General features: G+C 44.9%; 1 protein-coding gene across 1 annotated transcript in view; it reads right to left on the bottom strand.

Annotated features, from left to right (window-relative positions):
• The window catches only part of MTUS2 (microtubule associated scaffold protein 2), a 259084-nt gene that overhangs the window by 110270 nt on the left and 131080 nt on the right, over positions 1 to 17734 (bottom strand). The window contains exons 5-6 of the mRNA XM_068984629.1: positions 11981 to 12079; positions 3966 to 4177 (exon numbers count right to left, since the gene is read on the bottom strand). Coding sequence (XP_068840730.1) covers positions 3966 to 4177; positions 11981 to 12079 — 311 coding nt within the window. The remainder of the gene's footprint in view (positions 1 to 3965; positions 4178 to 11980; positions 12080 to 17734) is intronic.

Here is a 17734-nt window from a genome sequence, read left to right on the forward strand (position 1 = left end):
CATGCCACTTAATACATTATTAATATTAACAGGACCATCAGTTGTGTTGTTTCCTGGATTAGCCACCAGGGGCTGCTAGAGTAGTGCTTCCGGGAACCAGGCAGAGAAAGATTAAAAAAAATCTTTCAACATGACTCTGAGAAGTGCAAGTCCCTGAGAATCACACTTATTACTACACCCCCCCCGAGGTCTGAGACCGCAGATTTCAGCAAAGCTGTCTGGCTGGTGGTGAGGACTGTGTCCTGTTGACAGAGAGGAACTACCTAAAATCAGCATAAATGTGAGGCTGGTGTTGGCACTTAAAGGGGACATCTGAGCGTCCCCGGACACTGGGCTCAGACTGAAACACAGCTGACAATGCTCACAGCCGCTGTGCCATGAGCTGTGAAGCATAGGGCAGAAATGGAAGATTCTTATCTATGCTTCCTTTTTCTAGTGACTTCCCATCCTTAACGGAATCAGCACATTCTGGAAAAAATACATAGCCCCAGCTGAATAGCTGGACTAGAAAACTGCTTCTATTCTTAAAGGACACGCCAAGTCAAATCCTTTATATACATAAAATGAAATAAGAGGGGTCTGTTCTGTGTTTTCACTTTACATTTCTCACCTGTCTTACTCATCCCGCTTGAGAGTAAAATATTTGTCAGATTTCCTTGTCCTCAAAAAGGATGCTTTACTGAATACTATTCAAAGTACCTTTGCCCATTAATTCACGACATTCTCTCTATAAACTTGTGAAGAGTTATTAACGATCCTATTTGCAACTGAGGAAACTTTGAGACTCAAAGATGACTGGTCAGAGGGGACTTGGCGTAGGGCAAGGATGTATTAATTTCCCATGGGTGATGCTGACAGGGCTCCAAGAGGGACAGTGACTTGCTCAAGTCTTGAGGGGGATGAAGGCGTTGGTGGGACTGACCCCTTGCCAGCACGGTGTCCTCACTCTACCACGCCAGGCTTTGTAGACAAAATGCTACACACAGAAAAGATACAGGTGTGGCGCTCCAGCAGGGTCTTTAGGAAGAAGAGCAGAAAGAGCTTGTTTTTTCAGGCTAGCTGTGGTGGTCATGCTCTGCATAGCTATAGTAAGCTGGGCTGTGACCATGTCTCACATATAAAAATAATAATAACGCATCAGCTTCCCGCAGTAGGATACAGGGAACACGTCAGGGTCACGATATCTTGTAACAGAGGGCTCCGTCACCCACACTTCCTGGCTTGCCTGGCCTCTTATTTCCCTGAGTTCTCCACCCCAGTCACAAACTCTCAAATCAATCACCTTAAACCACATGGGGCAAATTCAGCCTATGTGGAAGCTGCTTATGTTCAATTACAGACTTAAAAAAAAAACCTCCGTTGTTTCTTCTGGAGCTTATCTTGAGAAAGAGTTGCGATCAGGACAGAGAAAAGGACACACTGGGTGGGAGGGGAAATGCCAGGGTCATCAGGAGGCCTGCCTGGAGTCACTGGTTGTGATTTACTGAAAAGAGAATGAAATTCAGGCCCACTATCTATCTTGCTGAAATGTCAAGCTGAGTGTGGCTCCAGCCAGTAGGGGGCTCTGATGGACATGCCTGCAAATCACCTGCCAGCCCTTTGGGATCTCCGAGGGAAGGGCCATGTGGATGCTACAGAGAAGTACAACTAGTGGCCCCTGGACCAACAGGAATTCTCCTGGGACCCAGAAATGCACCGTTACAGGAAACCGACCCTTAATCTCAACACAGAAAACTCTTTTTCTCTGCCATGATGCCATGAGTGGGGTCTAAAATTTCCAACCTGAAAACACACTGCATGTTGGGAAAAAAAAAAAATGAATGTTAGTCGCTCAGTCATACCTGACTGTTTGCGACCCCATGGACTATAGCCTCTGTCCATGGGATTCTCCAGGCAAGAATCCTGGAGTGGGTAGCCATTCCCTTCTCCAGGGGAATCTTCCCGATCCAGGGATAGAACTCGGGTCTCCCGCATTACAGGCAGATTTCTGACCATGTGAGCCACAGGGCAGCCCTCACAGCGCGTGTGACCAAAGTGTTAAGTTGGTGTTTGCTGGCAAATCAATCCACAGCAAGTCTTTATCAAGGACTTGTTACGACACTGCGTGATGCATAGAAGCAACACAGGGGCCAGAGTAACACAGTACATGTCATCACCAAACTGCAACGCACAGCCCTGATTTCCTCTCTTTATTAAAGACCTGACAGTCAGTGGAAAACATATATCCAGCCGAAGAATAGAAAATACAACTCTCTCTAATAAGAAAACTGCTCAATATTTAACATGGCAAGTCCAGCCCCTTTGGTGCCTCAAAAACGTGTCTGTAATTTTAATTCTTACAGGGTGGGAACACAGTCATTTCAGCTCTTCAACGCTGACCCCAGAAGTACCAGACTGGAAGGGAAGACATAACATTCAAATTGGTCACTGACTGCTGGTGTTAACATTTTGACAAGGGAGGAAAAGGAAACTATTGATAAAACTGAAATCTGTTCATCTTGTCTTTGATCACAACTATACACTGGGAATTAGCTCCTTGGGTGAAAAGCTTTAAGCAAAAACAGGAAACAAGCATTAAACAGGGCAGCTGAGGCTTCTATACTGGGAGGGACAAGAGAGGCTGCAGGCTGCCATAAAAGGTTGGAGTCCTCCACACTTTAAGGTTCAGATAATAAGGAAAACCAGTGGACATGGTGTTGGTTAATATTCTTCTGATTTTTCTTCTTTAAATTAGCTAGAAATTTAGTTAGTTCACTTTCCTGGTTGGGGGACATTTCTATAGCACTTTTACTTTCATTTATAGATCCCAGGAGGTCCATACATGAAATTAATGCCTTATAGGTTATTGATATGGTAACTCGTAGTGTTTAAGCTTCAAAGGTAAAGGTTTCAAGTTCTCCTCCAAATGCTCCTTGGTCACCCCGGGATGGAGCAAGAATGTACAAAGTCAGACTCAGGCTCCCACCGCCTCCCTTCTACACTGAGAGACAGGGAAGCTGAACCATGTTTGGTGAATGTTACCAGACTGTACCAAGGGCTTCCCAGGTGGTGGTAGTGGTAAACCATCCACTTGCCAATGCAGGAAACGCAAGAGATGTGGGTTTGATCCATGGGTCAGGAAGAGTCCCTGGAGAAGGAAATGGCAACCCACTCCGGTATTCTTGCCTGGGACATTTCATGGACAGAGGAGCCTGGTGGGCTACAATCCACGGGGTCACAAAAGACAACAACAAACCAAGTCTGATAACACACCCAGCATCTGGATGAGCCCAGGAGACTCTGGACTCTTAGGCTGAGGAACCCAAGGCTTCTCTGCACTGTCAGAAGAAACAAGGGGTCAGGGGACGCCCCCTCCCCACGCTGCCCCCTGCACACTGTGAGCGTGGCCCGGAGGAGAGGCCCCAGGCCCCGCAGCTTCCAGGTCCCCTCAAGGGCCACAGTGGCCCGCTCTGCCGCACTGGCTTGCTCTGTGCTCAGAGGCACAGATGTCTCAGAACCTGGCCATCTCGGGTCCAAAATGCAAACCACCACATGCCCCATTCTCACCTTCCAAATCTCCCTTTATACCTTTCCTTTTTTTCTTTCCTCTGGAGAAGGAAATGGCAGCCCACTCCAGTACTCTTGCCTGGAAAATCCCATGGACAAGAGGGGCCTGGTAGGCTACAGTTCATGCGGTTGCAAAGAGTTGGACACGACTGAGCGACTTCACTTTCACTTTTTCACTTTTCTTTTTTTTAATGTAATTTTCCCTTTAGGAATCAAGGTTATGAATCTGTCTTCCCAGACTAACGTCTTTCACACACAAGTCTCAATTCGGCTCCCAAAACATCCCATGATGCTGGCCGAGACACCGCAGCACCTGAAAATCAAACCATCTCTAACCCCAAACCCGAATTAAAGCTCGCACACTAAGAACCATCCCCACCACTGCCCTCCGCTTCCACATCCACCAGGTGTGGCCTCACCTTCCCGAAGAAGAGCTGCGTGGCCACGGCGAGTGCCTGGAAGCCGCGGACGGCGGTCTTCAGCTCCGCCCGCGCGAGCCCCAGCTGCCGGGCCTGCTGCTCGTAGCGCTCCTTCAGCCGCTGTGCCAGCAGCCGCTCCGCCTCACGGGCCTGCGGGTCCGGCTTCGGGGAGAACCCGTTGCGGGGGGCCGTGGTCCTCTGCTTGGGGTACCCTAGGAAGCAAGGGTGAGAAAACAGTCAGCCCAGATGTGACAAGTGTTCCTCATGACACAAAGATGCCGGCAAGGGGCTGAGAAGGAACGGCCCACTGTGTGTCATTCTAAGTGTTAAAATGAAAAAAAACAAGGACTGTGAAGTGCTGTTCTGTTGAAGTGGTTCCAAGTGCAAGGTTTCATGCTTGGAAGCAGAGGAACAGATAGAATTGCCCAATTCCTCCCAGCTGCCTACATTTCTTCCCGGTCTACTTAGAGAGACTTGGAGCAGTTGGCTTTTTTTTTTTTTTACCTTCAAGGGATTCCCCTTGGAAAGCATCCAAAGGGAAATCACTCAATCCAGGTTGAAGCCAGACTTAAAACCTAGCAACCCTTTCACTGACGGGCTTCCCCGGTGGCTCAGCGGTCAAGAATCCAGCAGGGCAGGAGATGTGAGTTTGATCCTTGGGTCAGCAAGATTCCCCTGAAGGAGGAAATGGCAAGCCCCTTCAGTATTCTTGCCTGAAGAATCCTGTGGACAGAGGAGCCTGGCGGGCTACAGTCCATGGGGTGGACAGAGGAGCCTGGAGGGCTACAGTCCATGGGGTGGCGAAGAAACAGACATGCCTGAAGCAACTGAGCACGCACGCATACATGCATCAAGCACCTGTTCAGTCAATGACATGTGGGAGGCCCAGTGGACTTGCAAAGAAATGAGGCCCTGCCCTTGCCCATGGGCAAGTCAGTGTCAGCATCTGGGCTCTGGGTTCTCTGATTCCTCGCCAGGCATCTCAACACGTAAGGACACTTGTTGACCACTCTGCAGCATCTCTGACTGAACTGACAAGTTTGGGAGCACACCTGAACCTAGAACATTCTCCCATTCCCCCAGTCTCGTCCCAATCACATCCCCTGGTTGCATTACTCTGAGTAGGGGCACATAGAATCTATGGTGATCCCAGTGACCACTGGCGACTCAGAGCAAAGAAGCCAGTCACCTTCTGTTCTCACAGATGAATGCAAGCAGTTTGCGTGCAAAGGCTGAGTGCCAGGATGAACACGGGCCTTCAAAATGCAAAGAGAACATGAAAAATTCATCTGCAGTCATCTGGTCACTATCCAGAGGATTCTAATGGATGGAAAAGCATGCTTCAGTCCTGAAGCTGGAAGCTCAACGGACATGACAAGCAAACACTGCAGCCTTGGGACCTGCATGTCTACAATGTCAGAGAAGGCCCATGACCTTAACACTTGTAAACAAGAGGGAGAAGAACGGAAGGACACAACTTTGATAGCCCTCCAGCTTAAGGAAAAGCACTTCATGAGTTTGGTCCACCTCCCAACAGACAGGAAGTCTGTTTTTTGCAGGCTGGCACCAGCACGACACCCCAGGGAGCACGTGTGCTGAGTTCTCTGTCATCTTAGATAGGCTTTATTTTTCTTAAACTGATCTAAATTTATTTCAGAAAAAAAATGTGCCCAGTAGCACACTACTTTCTACTCACCGCTGGCACTTGTCTGTCTGGAGTCGGCTAGTGCTGGGGAGAGTGGACAGCGCGAGAGCAGGACGTTTCCTTCCGGCCAGTATGGAGCACGGGTAAGGGCAGGAATTACTGGGTTGGCCAAAAAGTTCGATTTATGGAAAAACTCAAACGAACATTTTGGCCAAACCGCCCAATCATAAATCAGTATTCCAGAAAGAAGAAGGGCCTCTCAGGTGGCTCAGGGTTAAAGAACCCTCCTGCCAATGGAGGAGACACAAGAGATGATCCCTGGGTTGGAAAGATGCCCTGGAAAAGGAAATGGCAACCCATTCCAGTATTCTTGCCTGGGGAATCCCATGGACCGAGGAGCCTGGTGGGTTTAGTTCATGGGGTTGCAAAGAGTTGGACACGACTGAGAGACTAAGCATACACACTAGAAAGAAGAGGGTTACCTTTCCCATTCCAAGGAAAGAGCAGATCATTTTCTATTTTGATGTACAGAAAATAGGAGGAAAAAAAAAAAGATGTTACAGCCAGAGTTTCCCAAGCCAACTATAAGAATTGGTTATGATAACACACTCTTTAGACAAAAATTTATGCAAAATAGTCTCAACTTTGGGACATTTATTATCATTTATTATTTACAAGAAGTATGAGTGTTATTTATCAAAGTAAATCTAAATGTCTCCTTCCTCCGAGGGTGAAAAATCTTGGCTTAATGGTGTTATAACAATTGCTTAATTTTTATATTAAAAATTATAGTTACATCTGGCTTCCCTGGTAGCTCAGTTGGTAAAGAATCTGCCTGCAACGCAGGAGACCCCAGTTTGATCCCTGGGTCGGGAAGATCCACTGGAGAAGGGATAGGCTATCCACTCCAATATTCTTAGGCTTCCCTTGTGGCTCAGCCAGTAAAGAATCTACCAGTGTGGGAGACCTGCGTTCGATCCCTGGGTTGGGAAGAGCCCCTGGAGAAGGGAAAGGCTACCCACTCCAGTATTCTGGCCTGGAGAATTCCATGGACTGTATAATCCATGGGGTCGCAAAGAGTCGGACACGACTGAGCAACTTTCACTGGTGAAGATGGAGTAAGAAAGGAGTAGATTTATCTTCTCATCTGAAATGACCCAAAACACTTGACCAAAATATGTGTCAGTGGTTTCAAGACATTATATTAAGCAATGAAGCGCGAGGAACCAAAGACTTCAAAACACACGAGACGACCCCTACCACCCCCAGGGATGCCTGAGCCTGCTCTCTGGGTGGTCTTCCAGGCTGTGGCACAGAGAGTCAGGAAGCCCAGGGGGAGTCTGGTAGTCTTCCCAACTTGGCACGGTGGAGATGGGGGCTCAGGAAGTTCAAGGGTCAGTGGTTACAGGGCAGAGTAGCTGAGAGGACAGCTCCACAGAGACACAGAGTGACACAGAAGAGCCTCTCGAGTTTCTGGACAACTTACATCAGTGCAGCAGGTGAGGACAGTGTCCAGAGCCAGGGAGTGGATTCTACCCTGCTCCAGGCAGGAACACTACTGGGAGCTCACAGAAGGCCAGGATCAATTCCTGTGCCCTCCGCAATTCCCAGGGCATCAGAACACCTGGAAGGCTCATATCATGGTGCTCTGCTGAAACCAGTCCTGGACTAACTGCTGGTCAGGATCTGTTTAACAAAGCTGATGAGAAAGATCCAAGATGATCAAGCTCTTTCCAAGTCACATAGTTTTACCCTAGAACAAAGCTTAAGAATATTTATAGAATTAAAAAAAAAAAATCCAACAAGGAAAAATTCACAATGTCAGTCATCTAAAAAAATTCTCAGGCATGTAAATAAGCAGGGATGTACAAGTCATGATGAAGAGGGGATGCAATTAACTGAAGTCAGCCAAGAAAAGCACCAGCAATTAACAGTTATTATAACTATATTCCATATATCAAGAGGCTGGAGGAAAGACTGAGTACATCAAATAGAAACAAAGATAAAAAGAGACTTAAATAAAAATTCTAGAGATTAACAATTCAAATGTCTGAGATAAAAATACACTGGATGGGATTAAGATTAGACACTGCATATGAAAAGATTAATGGCATGGATTTTCATAGCAGCATTACTCATAGTAGCCAAAAGCTGGAAACAAATGCCCATCAACCAATGAGTGGATAAACGATGACACATTCACATGGTGTACTATTATGCAGCCCAAACCAGGAACGAAACACTGATCCAGGAAGGAAATACTACTGATCCTCACTTTGACATGGATGAACCTCAAAAACGTGTGAAGTGAAAACAACTGACGAAAAAAGCCACACAGAATATGATTCCACTTACACGAAATGTCCAGAATAAACAAGTTCACGAAACAAAATAGACTAGTGGTTGTCAGCGGCTGGGGAGCATGGGTAGGGAGCGACTGCTCATGGGTATGGGTTTCTTTTGAGGCTAAAAGAAAATGCTCTGGAAGTAGTCGTGATTGCTGCACAATTTTGTGAATATACTAAAACCACTGAATTGTACACTTTAAAAGAGTAAAATTCACAATATGTGAATTACTAAAGAAGCAGCTGAGGCTCGGAGAAATTCTGTTATTTGTCCCGGTTCATATATCATGTGAGCCACCGAGCCAGGATTTGAACTCAGTTTGGTCTACTCTCCTGGGCCAAACTGCTGGGCAACATTTAGAATTTGCAGAAGAGTTTCTAGTGAAGACAACTCCATGCAAGCATTTCCAAAAGCTGGAAGAAAACCAGCAGGAATAGGTGTCACAGAGTTAAGGGAAAGAAAATTTCAGGAAAGGAGTGATCAGTAACACCAAAGGCCACAGAGATAAGGACCAGGACGTGTCACTTAGACTTAATAACCAGGAGGTCATGAGAGGCCTTTGCAGGATTTGGGGGGAGGGAAGGCAGTGGAATAGGGAGAGGGTTGCTAGCTGGCAGGAATGGGAGAAGTCATCTGTAGGCAAGGGACAGAGACGAGAATCACAAGATGCCTCTTCCCCAAGCCTGGCTGCAAAGGTGGGGAGAGAAATGGGTCAAGACGATCCTCAGGGAAGTTCCAGAGCAGCAGGGGAGGGAAACACACCTGGACTTCAGCTGCCACTCCTCAATCACAGGACAGTTGAGGGTTCAAGGATTGACAGAGGCACCACCGACCAGTGCAGCTCAGCTTATTTGATGTTCAATAATCTGAAGAAAGGGGAGTTGCCCTGAGAGACGGATGGAGGAGGCAAGGAGAGGAGGCTGGGGACAGGAATGCTGTGCTCCCAGACCTGTCCACTCTCATTATATAGGTTTCTCTTCACCAGAGCTGGCTTGACATTCTCCTGTGGTAGCCCGGACCCCAGTGATTCTGCTCCTCTGCACACATGTGCAGATGCTTTGAGCTGTTCATGTTCTCCCAAAATTCATGTGCTAATCCCTAATCTCCTCTGGGGAAAGCATTTAGGTCATGAGGGTGAGGCTTCCATGAATGGGATTAGTGGCCTCATGAGAAGAGACACCAGAGAGATGACCTCGTTTTCCCCACATGCTGAGAAAGCAAGATTTACCAAGACAGCCCTTGTTGTGTGGAGTATCAGACAAGTCTCAACAAATTTGAAAGGACTCAAATCATCCACCTTTGGCCACCCAATGCGAAGAACTGACTCACTGGAAAAGACCCTGATGATGGGAAAGATTGAAGGTAGGAGAAGGGGACGACAGAGGATGAGAAGGTTGGATGGCATTACTGACTCGACGGACATGAGTTTGAGTAAGCTCCAGGAGTTGGTGATGGACAGGGAAGCCTGGCGTGCTGCAGTCCATGGGGTCACAAAGAGTTGGACATGACTGAGCGACTGATCAGCACTGAACTGAACAAATCATCCAAAGTATGTTCTCCAGACACAATGGAATTAAATTAGAAATACAATCAGAGAGACCTCTGGAAAGTCCTAAATATCTGCAAACTAAAAACAATGCTGCTAAATAATCATGGGGAAAGAAGAAATCAGAAAAGGAAACCTGAAAATATTTTGAACTCAATGAAGATGAAAACCCAATATATCAAAATATGTGAATTACAGCTAATGTAGTATATGAAGGAACATTTACTGTATTAAATGCACATTAGAAAAGCAGAACGACTTCAAATTAATGACATTCCCTAATTAAACTCAATGTCAGCAGAAGAGATAATAATGATCACAGTAGAAATCTACTGAGAATCAAGTCATATTTTATACTACATACAAAACAAATTAAATGGATCATAGATGTAAATATAAAATCTATATGTATTTTAGAATAAAATGTAGGAGAAAATATTTATGAACTTGGGTTATGTAAAGATTTTTAAAGATAATACTAAAAATATGGTCCATAAAAGAAAAAATCATGAATTGGACTTCATGAATATTAAGAACTTCTAATCTTCGAAAGACATTGTTACAGGAGTGCAAAACAACACATAAATTGTGGAGAAAAAAAAACTGCAGATCACATACCTGAAAAAATTGTGACCAGAATATATAGAGATTCTCAAAATTCAATAAAAAAAAAAACACTTCCAATTGAAATGGCAAAAGATTGGAATATTTTATGGAAGAATACACACAGATGTCAAATAAATGTAAAAAAGATGTTCAACATTTTAATGTCATTAGTTGCCAGGTAAATGCAAATTAAAACCATGAGATACTGCTATGTACCTATTATAATGTTTATTATCTAAAAGACTGACCATACCAAGGGTTGGCAAGGACATGGAGGAACTGGATCTCTTGGACATCACTGACGGGAATATAAAATGGTACAACTACCTTGGAAAACAGATTGGAAAACTTTTAAACAGATTTAAAAGCTAAACACATAGCTATCATATGACTCAGGCATTCCACTCTTAGCTATTTGCCAAGAAAAATGAAAGCAGAGGTCTACACCAAGGCTTGTACAAATGTGCGTGGTAGCTTCATTTATAATAGCCAAATCCCTGGGGGAAATCTCCAAAGTGTCTCAGTAGGTAAATGGATAAATTGCGGTACTTACACAGTGGAGTTCTATTCGCTGATAAAAAGGAATGGACTACTGCTTCAGTAGATCTGAACCCCTTCCCTTCCTTCCTCTCCTTTCCTCTGTTTTCTTTTTCCTTTCTCCCCTCTCTTTGTCTTCATTGACATGGATTTAAATTTTTTAAGCCCTCATTTCAACCTTTCCCTGCATATGTCTTGTTGCAAGTTTACAGGAACATCCTGACTTTACCCACATGGACAGCTGCAAGAGCAAAGGATTCCCACACCATGAAGTTTCCAACAGCTAGCCACACTCCTCCCTCAACTTGCCTTTAAAAGTGCTTTGCTGAAATCCTTTGAGCAGTTCTGGGTTTTCAGAGCACAAACTACCAGTCTCCTTGCAGGCTCTACAATTAACCTTTTTCTGCTCCAAACTCCGACGTTTCAGTTTGTTTTCCCTCCTGTGCACCAGGCACACAGATCTGCCTTTGGTAACAGGCTCTGTCTCCTGACCCTCTTCATGTGTGACTTTGGATTACTTCCTATACATTTTAAAAATTTACTGGAAACATTATAAATAAGGTCATTATTTGACAAGGTTTCTGGTTCATAGCGCAACAAGTAAGAGTGCAGTTCAAAGTGGGATTCGAAGTGCTTGTGTTTCCTGTGACTTTTGGGCAAGTTAATGAAAATCTATGAAGTTCAATTTCCTCACATACAAACGAAGAGGCAATACCGTACCCATCTCCCAGTTACTGTGGGCATTACATAAATGAATTCATTTAAGGACCCAAGGACAGTACCTGGTCTACAGTAAGAACTCAGACTTAAGCTGCTATTCTTGCTACTATTTTTGTGCTTCAAGGTTATACTGCATTCTGCTCTACAAAGCGGCTGATGTCTTACAACATGAATTTCCATAATAGGTAATTTTCAACTTTCACGACATTCTATAGCTTGTTCATGCAACCATGTAAATAAATAACATAACAAGTGTTTGATATCCACGGTTCATCTTTTTCTCTTTTTGGAAAAATATTATCGCTTGAGGTAAGATCTCCAAAATCTGTTTTCCAATTATAAATTATCTCAGGTGCTGTTGGAATAGCAGATACTCCTACACAAAGAAGATCCTACCCTCTAAATGCAGCATTAATAACATTTTTTTAAAGACAAAATGATGCCAACAGCTGGTTCATTTCAGCTGGAGTCAGAGCACAGCCGTACAAGAAACGTCAAGCCCTGGAACAGTCACGCGTACCACGTGGGCTGGCATCACTCCACTAATGACATTTGAACAAAATGCATTCCAAGTTCAAGTCTCCTCAGATAACATAGTTCACATTTCTTAAATACCTGGTGAGTGGAGCTTGGTGCTCGAAGCCGCTGTCCTCTTAGGAGATGAAACTGCAGGTTTATTGGCATCTTGCTCTTTTTGTACTTCTTTCTTGGCTCCTATAAATAATTTAAAAAGAGAGAAAGAAACAAAAGAGAGCTCATTACAATCAAAACGGTTAACACAAATTGTCTGTGGAAAGGGAGGCTTAACAAAAGGCACACAGAACAAAATAATATTTGGGTGATTTGTTGCTATAGTCACCACCTCCTGTGCTTCAGGAATGACACGCTTGTTTATAGCAAAGGGAATTTTGTTACGAGCAGTCAGAGGAATAAGTACACTGCTGTCTCTGACATGATGAAAACCGCCCCTGTCTCTGGGGGTCACCGCACCCCAAAGGCCCTTACAAACTATGTGGGAATTAAAATTCACTGTCCTCAGCCACTAACTCAGTCGGCCTGTCTCCTTGCCAAAACAAATTTTCAGAAGATGGAGAAGGAAGCTGTAGCCGAATCTAACTGCTAATGACTCCAGCATCATGAGAGCTGAGCCTCAGGGGACTTGTTCTGCCTCTAATTAATTTCCACGCAGCTGGTCTGCAGAGGTGACCTGGAGAGCCTCCGAGTTCTGTCTCTGCTGCAGCTGAGCCTTTGTGGGACCAGATGGCAGAGGCGGCTGCAGCAGCACGGGACATCTTGAACTTGGGCTCAATCTAAGAACGGGCACTCGGGACATGGCCCCATTTCTCCCTCGTATGCTGGGCACAGACCCTCACCTCACATCCCCTTCATCAGAAAGTCAAAGAATGATGGATGGAGGATCAGAGAAGTAACACCAACCTGGGCGAACCTAGACCTGTCTCCACCTCAGGACCATTTATTATGCCATTTCAAAAATAAACCCTGGGCTTTCGTGGTGGCTCAGTGGGAAAGAATCCGACTGCCAGTGCAGGAGACAAGGGTTTGATCTCCATCTGGGAAGGTCCCGTGTGCTAAGCCCACGCACCACAACGACTGAAGCCTGTGCACCTAGGGCCCATGCTCAGAAGCAAGAGAAGCCATCTCAATGAGAAGCTCGTGCACTGCAGTGAAGAGTGGCCCTGCTCGCTGCGGCTAGAGATGGCCCACACACAGCAGCAAAGACCCAGCACAGCCAAAAATAATAAAGAAATAAATTTTAAAAAACCCCAAACACTGTGATTAAAAAAATAAACGAACCCTAGTGATGGTGATGGTCCCTTGGAAGCAGAATACAAACCTCCCTCTTCACTCCCGGCCCCACCTTGTTACTCCCCCTTCAGAGGTAACTGCTGCTAGCAGTTTGCAGTTATTCTTCCAGACATTATTCTAGTTATTTATAAACATATCTACATAAACACATACATGGCTATTAATTAATTAAATGAATCGCATACTGCGATTTCTTTTTACCTACCCACACTTTTCAAGATCCTTTTCATATCAGCTCATTTATAGATCTTTTAAACATGTCACATCATATTAAGGGGCAAAGAAACACTATAATTTACCCATCCTCCAGTGATGAGCATTTAGAGTGTTTGCAAGCGTCAGCTATTAAAAAAGATAAATGTGCTATGTAAACAGTTTTCTACTTGTTTCTTTGTAAGCATGTATTGGCCTCTTTACAGAATAAATGCACAGATACGCTTTTGCCAGATTAAGAGTCTGCTCATTTGCAGTATCGCCAGACATAGCTCAGTTGTCCTCCACCCAAAGCTGCTAATTGACATTCCCAACCAAGTGTGGGAGACCAGTTCTTTGTACATGTCCCATGCCCCACTGACACTGAAGTCTCCATCATTTTGATTTTTTGCCAAATGCTTGGAATCTTTTAAAATTGGTCATATGCATTTGAAAATTGCCTCATTAAACCTTTCATCCATTTTCTTATTGATGTGTAAGAATTCTTCATTTATCCTAGATATTAATCCTTTGCCTTTTCCACATTTTACTTTTTACAACTTATTGATAGTACCTTTTGTTGTACTGTATTTTAAAATTTTCAATATGTCCAAATATGTCAACTTTCCCTTACAGCTTTAAAAGCACTTGTTTGAGATTATTTATATGCATGTGTGTATGCAAGCGTATGCACGTGTGTGTGTGTGTGTGTGTGTGTGTGTGCGTGTGCACGCACCCATACACATGATTGGGGAGTCATTTCCGGGCTTTGCAGAGGGAGGCAGGTATTTGCAACCAACCTCTCTCTACTCTTCTGACCTGACTGAGCTCCTGCTTCTCCTGACCCAGATGGGCCTGTTTCGCCCCCTCCCTAGTGTCCACTTGCCTCCTGCTCTTCCTCCTACACCTTGCTGGTGCTCAAACTTGCTGAACTTCCTCCCATTGCAGGCACATTCTCTTGAGTGCACATTCCTTCTGCATGGAATGTGCCTCCCCGAGCCTTGAGCTTGGTTCACTCACCTGCTCATTCAGGTCCTGGCACAGCCAACAGTCTCCAGGGAGGCAGTGCCTGGCACAACAGGTAAAACAGCCATCCTGCCACCTGCCACTCTCCCCTTACCTGCTTCATTCTTCTTTGCATCACTTAGCACCATCCAAAACAGATCCACGAATCTGTCTGCTTACTGTCTACCTTCCCCACTAGAATATAAACTTCAGCCAGACAATGCATCCTGCCCTGGACAGCACGGCCATTCAGTCAATGCCCACTGTCCCCTCCATTTCCTATTGGGATCTTTTCAAGACAGCTCAATCCAAGGCATTTAGGGGCTACAGGAGGCTGGACCCTCGGGGGACCTGAAAGCCCAGCCCCCATGCCACTCCACCAAAGCCACACCCACCCCGCGGAGGATCCAATTTGTGGCTCATCTCACTCTCCCTCTCTCTGCTCAGATCTTAGGTTTCAAGTAACACAGAAAGTCACCCAGACTCCTGGGAGCTCAGAAGGAAAGTGTTAAAGGCCAAAGTGTGAGCTAAACACAACACTTTGAAGGGAAACAAAACATAAATATTTATTCAGAGTTTCAATACTTTCCATCCAGCCTTCATGGAATGCTCTTTGGCAGCTTCTATCAAAAATTTAAACATTGATAGACTTGACTCAGCAATTCTGCTTCAACAGATCTCTCTTTGGAATACAAGTGTGAAAAGATGTATGTTCAAAGACACTTCATACATCATTCACAACGATAAAGACATGAAAATAACCAAAATGCACATGGGGAATAAACCATAGTTAAATAAACTCTAGTATGTTCATATGAGGTAGCACTATGCCGCCAATAAAAACAATGAGATTGCTTTATATTATACTGGCATGGAAAGATGTTCACGAGAAATAAATTAAAAAGCTATTTGTTGAACAGTATGCACGGTATTATCCCATTTTTAATACACAAAGATATTATCTATATTACAGCTGTAAATGGGACATCTTCATAGCTCAAACGGTAAAGAATCTGCCTGCAATGCAGGAGACCAGGGTTCATTCCCTGCATTGGGAAAATCCTCTGGAGAAGGGTATGGCAATCCACTCCAATATTCCTGTCTGGGGAATCCCATGGACAGAGAAGCCTGGGGCGCTACAGTCCATGGGGTTGCAAAGAGTCAGACACGACTGGGCAACTGACACACACAGCTGTAAATATATAAAAATTTCTGAAAGACTGTTCCCTAGTTTTGTTGTTGTTGTTTAGTCACTAAGTCATGTTCAACTCTTTGACCCCATGGACTGCAGCACACCAGGCCTCCCTGTCCTCCACTATGTCCGGGAGTTTGCTCAAATTCATGTCCATCGAGTTGATGATGCTATCCAACCTACTCATCCTCTGTTGTCCCCTTCTTCGTTTGCCTTCAGTCTTTCCCAGCATCAGGGTCTTTTCCAATGAGTCAGCTCTTTGCATCAGGTGTCCAAAGTACTGGAGCTTCAGCAACAGTCCTTTCAATGAATATTCAGGGTTGATTTCTTTAGGATTGACTGGTTTTATCTCCTTGTAGTCCAAGGGACTCTCAAGAGTCTTCTCCAACACCACAGTTCGAATGCATCACCTTCTTTGGTGCTGAGCCCTCTTTATGGTCCAACTCTCACATCCGTACATGACTACTGGAAAAACCATAGCTTTGACTAGACAGACCTTTGTCAGCAAGTGATGTCTCTGCTTTTTAATGCACTGTCTAGGTTTGCCATTGTTTTTTTCCCTAAGAGCAACAGCCTTTTAATTTCATGGCTGCAGTCATTGTGCACAGTGATTTAGGAGCCCAAGAAAATACTACCTGTCACTGCTTTCACTTTTTCCCCTTCATGAAGTGATGGGACCAAATACCATGATCTTAGTTTTCTGAATATTGAGTTTTAAGCCAGGTTAAAATATTACTAGTTTTAAAATATTTTTGATAATGGATACTACTTCTGAGCAGTAGGATCAAGGGAATTTTACTTTTTGTTTTCATATGCTTCCGCATTATTTCCACTTTTAATGAAGATCTCACACATTGTTTTTATAATAAAAAACAAAAGCTATGAAACTGAAAACAAAATGAAAATAATTTGTCTGCTCTATGAAGAAATAAGGAAAGCAACCAGCTGAGTACAAACAATTCCACAAGCATAACTTTGATCGAAAGTTTCACGATCCTGTCCCTGTAGGAACACAGAGCTGCCGAGAAAATTCCTCTGTGGTTCAGGGAACTCTTGATGGCACAGAAAATTAGGGCAATTAGTCAAGAATACAGTGACTTTTCCAATTTTCTTGCAATCTGGACTCAGAGTAAATAATTTTTAAGTACACTGTAAACTTTCATTTTACTCTGGAAGATCCCAGAGTACCTACTGAAATGGAGCAGGACCCTGTGGTCTTTGCCCCGTGTCCCATCCCCTGCCCCATGTCCTCTGCCTGTCTTCCGTCTGCGGAAAAACTTTAGCCAAAGAGCAAGTTTAATCAGAGAAGTGAGAACATGCAGAAACAGAGGAAAACAGTCACAGGAGACCAAATAATGATAGTTTAGTCTGTAAGGATAGCCAAGGACCTTTAGGACCTTCTCAAGAGCCATAGATAAGATTCTGAGCCATGTGCTGTGAGCTGTCTCATAGATACTGAAACCCCCACCAGGCGGAGGCTACCTGCATAATGACTAGACTCTAGCCGTGACATAAGCTGTAACAATTCTGAGAACCGGCCTCAAGGAAATGGGAGCATGCTGTCCTGGAACTGAAGGCTAACTGCACTTAAAACAAGATGACGCTGGTCAGACCCCCAGTGACCAATTTCAAGATGACTGTCAGAGCTGACTGTGCTGTTTCTGCCTGCAGCCCCCTCCCTCCATCTATAAAGGCTCTTGCCCCCTGGTTGGACTTTGGACAGGCATCTGCCTTCCCACCCCTCAACTCTGCCCCACTCTGCCCATTACCCCACGCGGCTGTGTGTATGCAAAGTCCAGAACCCTGTTACTGCAGCTCTTGTGGAGGGGGTGCGGTTTGCAGAAGAAGGCGGCAGTGGGGAAAGAAATGCTGGTCTCCCTCCGGTCTCAGAGGAGAAGTCACAGAGTTTCATTTGAAACTGACAGTTACTGACAACAGTCACCTACTTCCAGATACTCCCTAAAGCGTTTCACCATAAACAGATCAGCAAACAGCCTCCCAAAGGCTTGGGTCGAAAGGAGCTCCCTGGCAAAGCTCCTGGACACTGCTCCTTGGTAGAGGAAAGACGAACATGTGAGCTCAGCTTCTGGACACGGGCCTTCCGTGTGCAAGACTCCAACACGTGCTGCTCCAAGACCCACCTTGTGTTTTCT

The sequence above is a fragment of the Capricornis sumatraensis genome, chromosome 12, assembly GCF_032405125.1.
Source record: "Capricornis sumatraensis isolate serow.1 chromosome 12, serow.2, whole genome shotgun sequence".
NCBI classification, from domain to species: domain Eukaryota; kingdom Metazoa; phylum Chordata; class Mammalia; order Artiodactyla; family Bovidae; genus Capricornis; species Capricornis sumatraensis.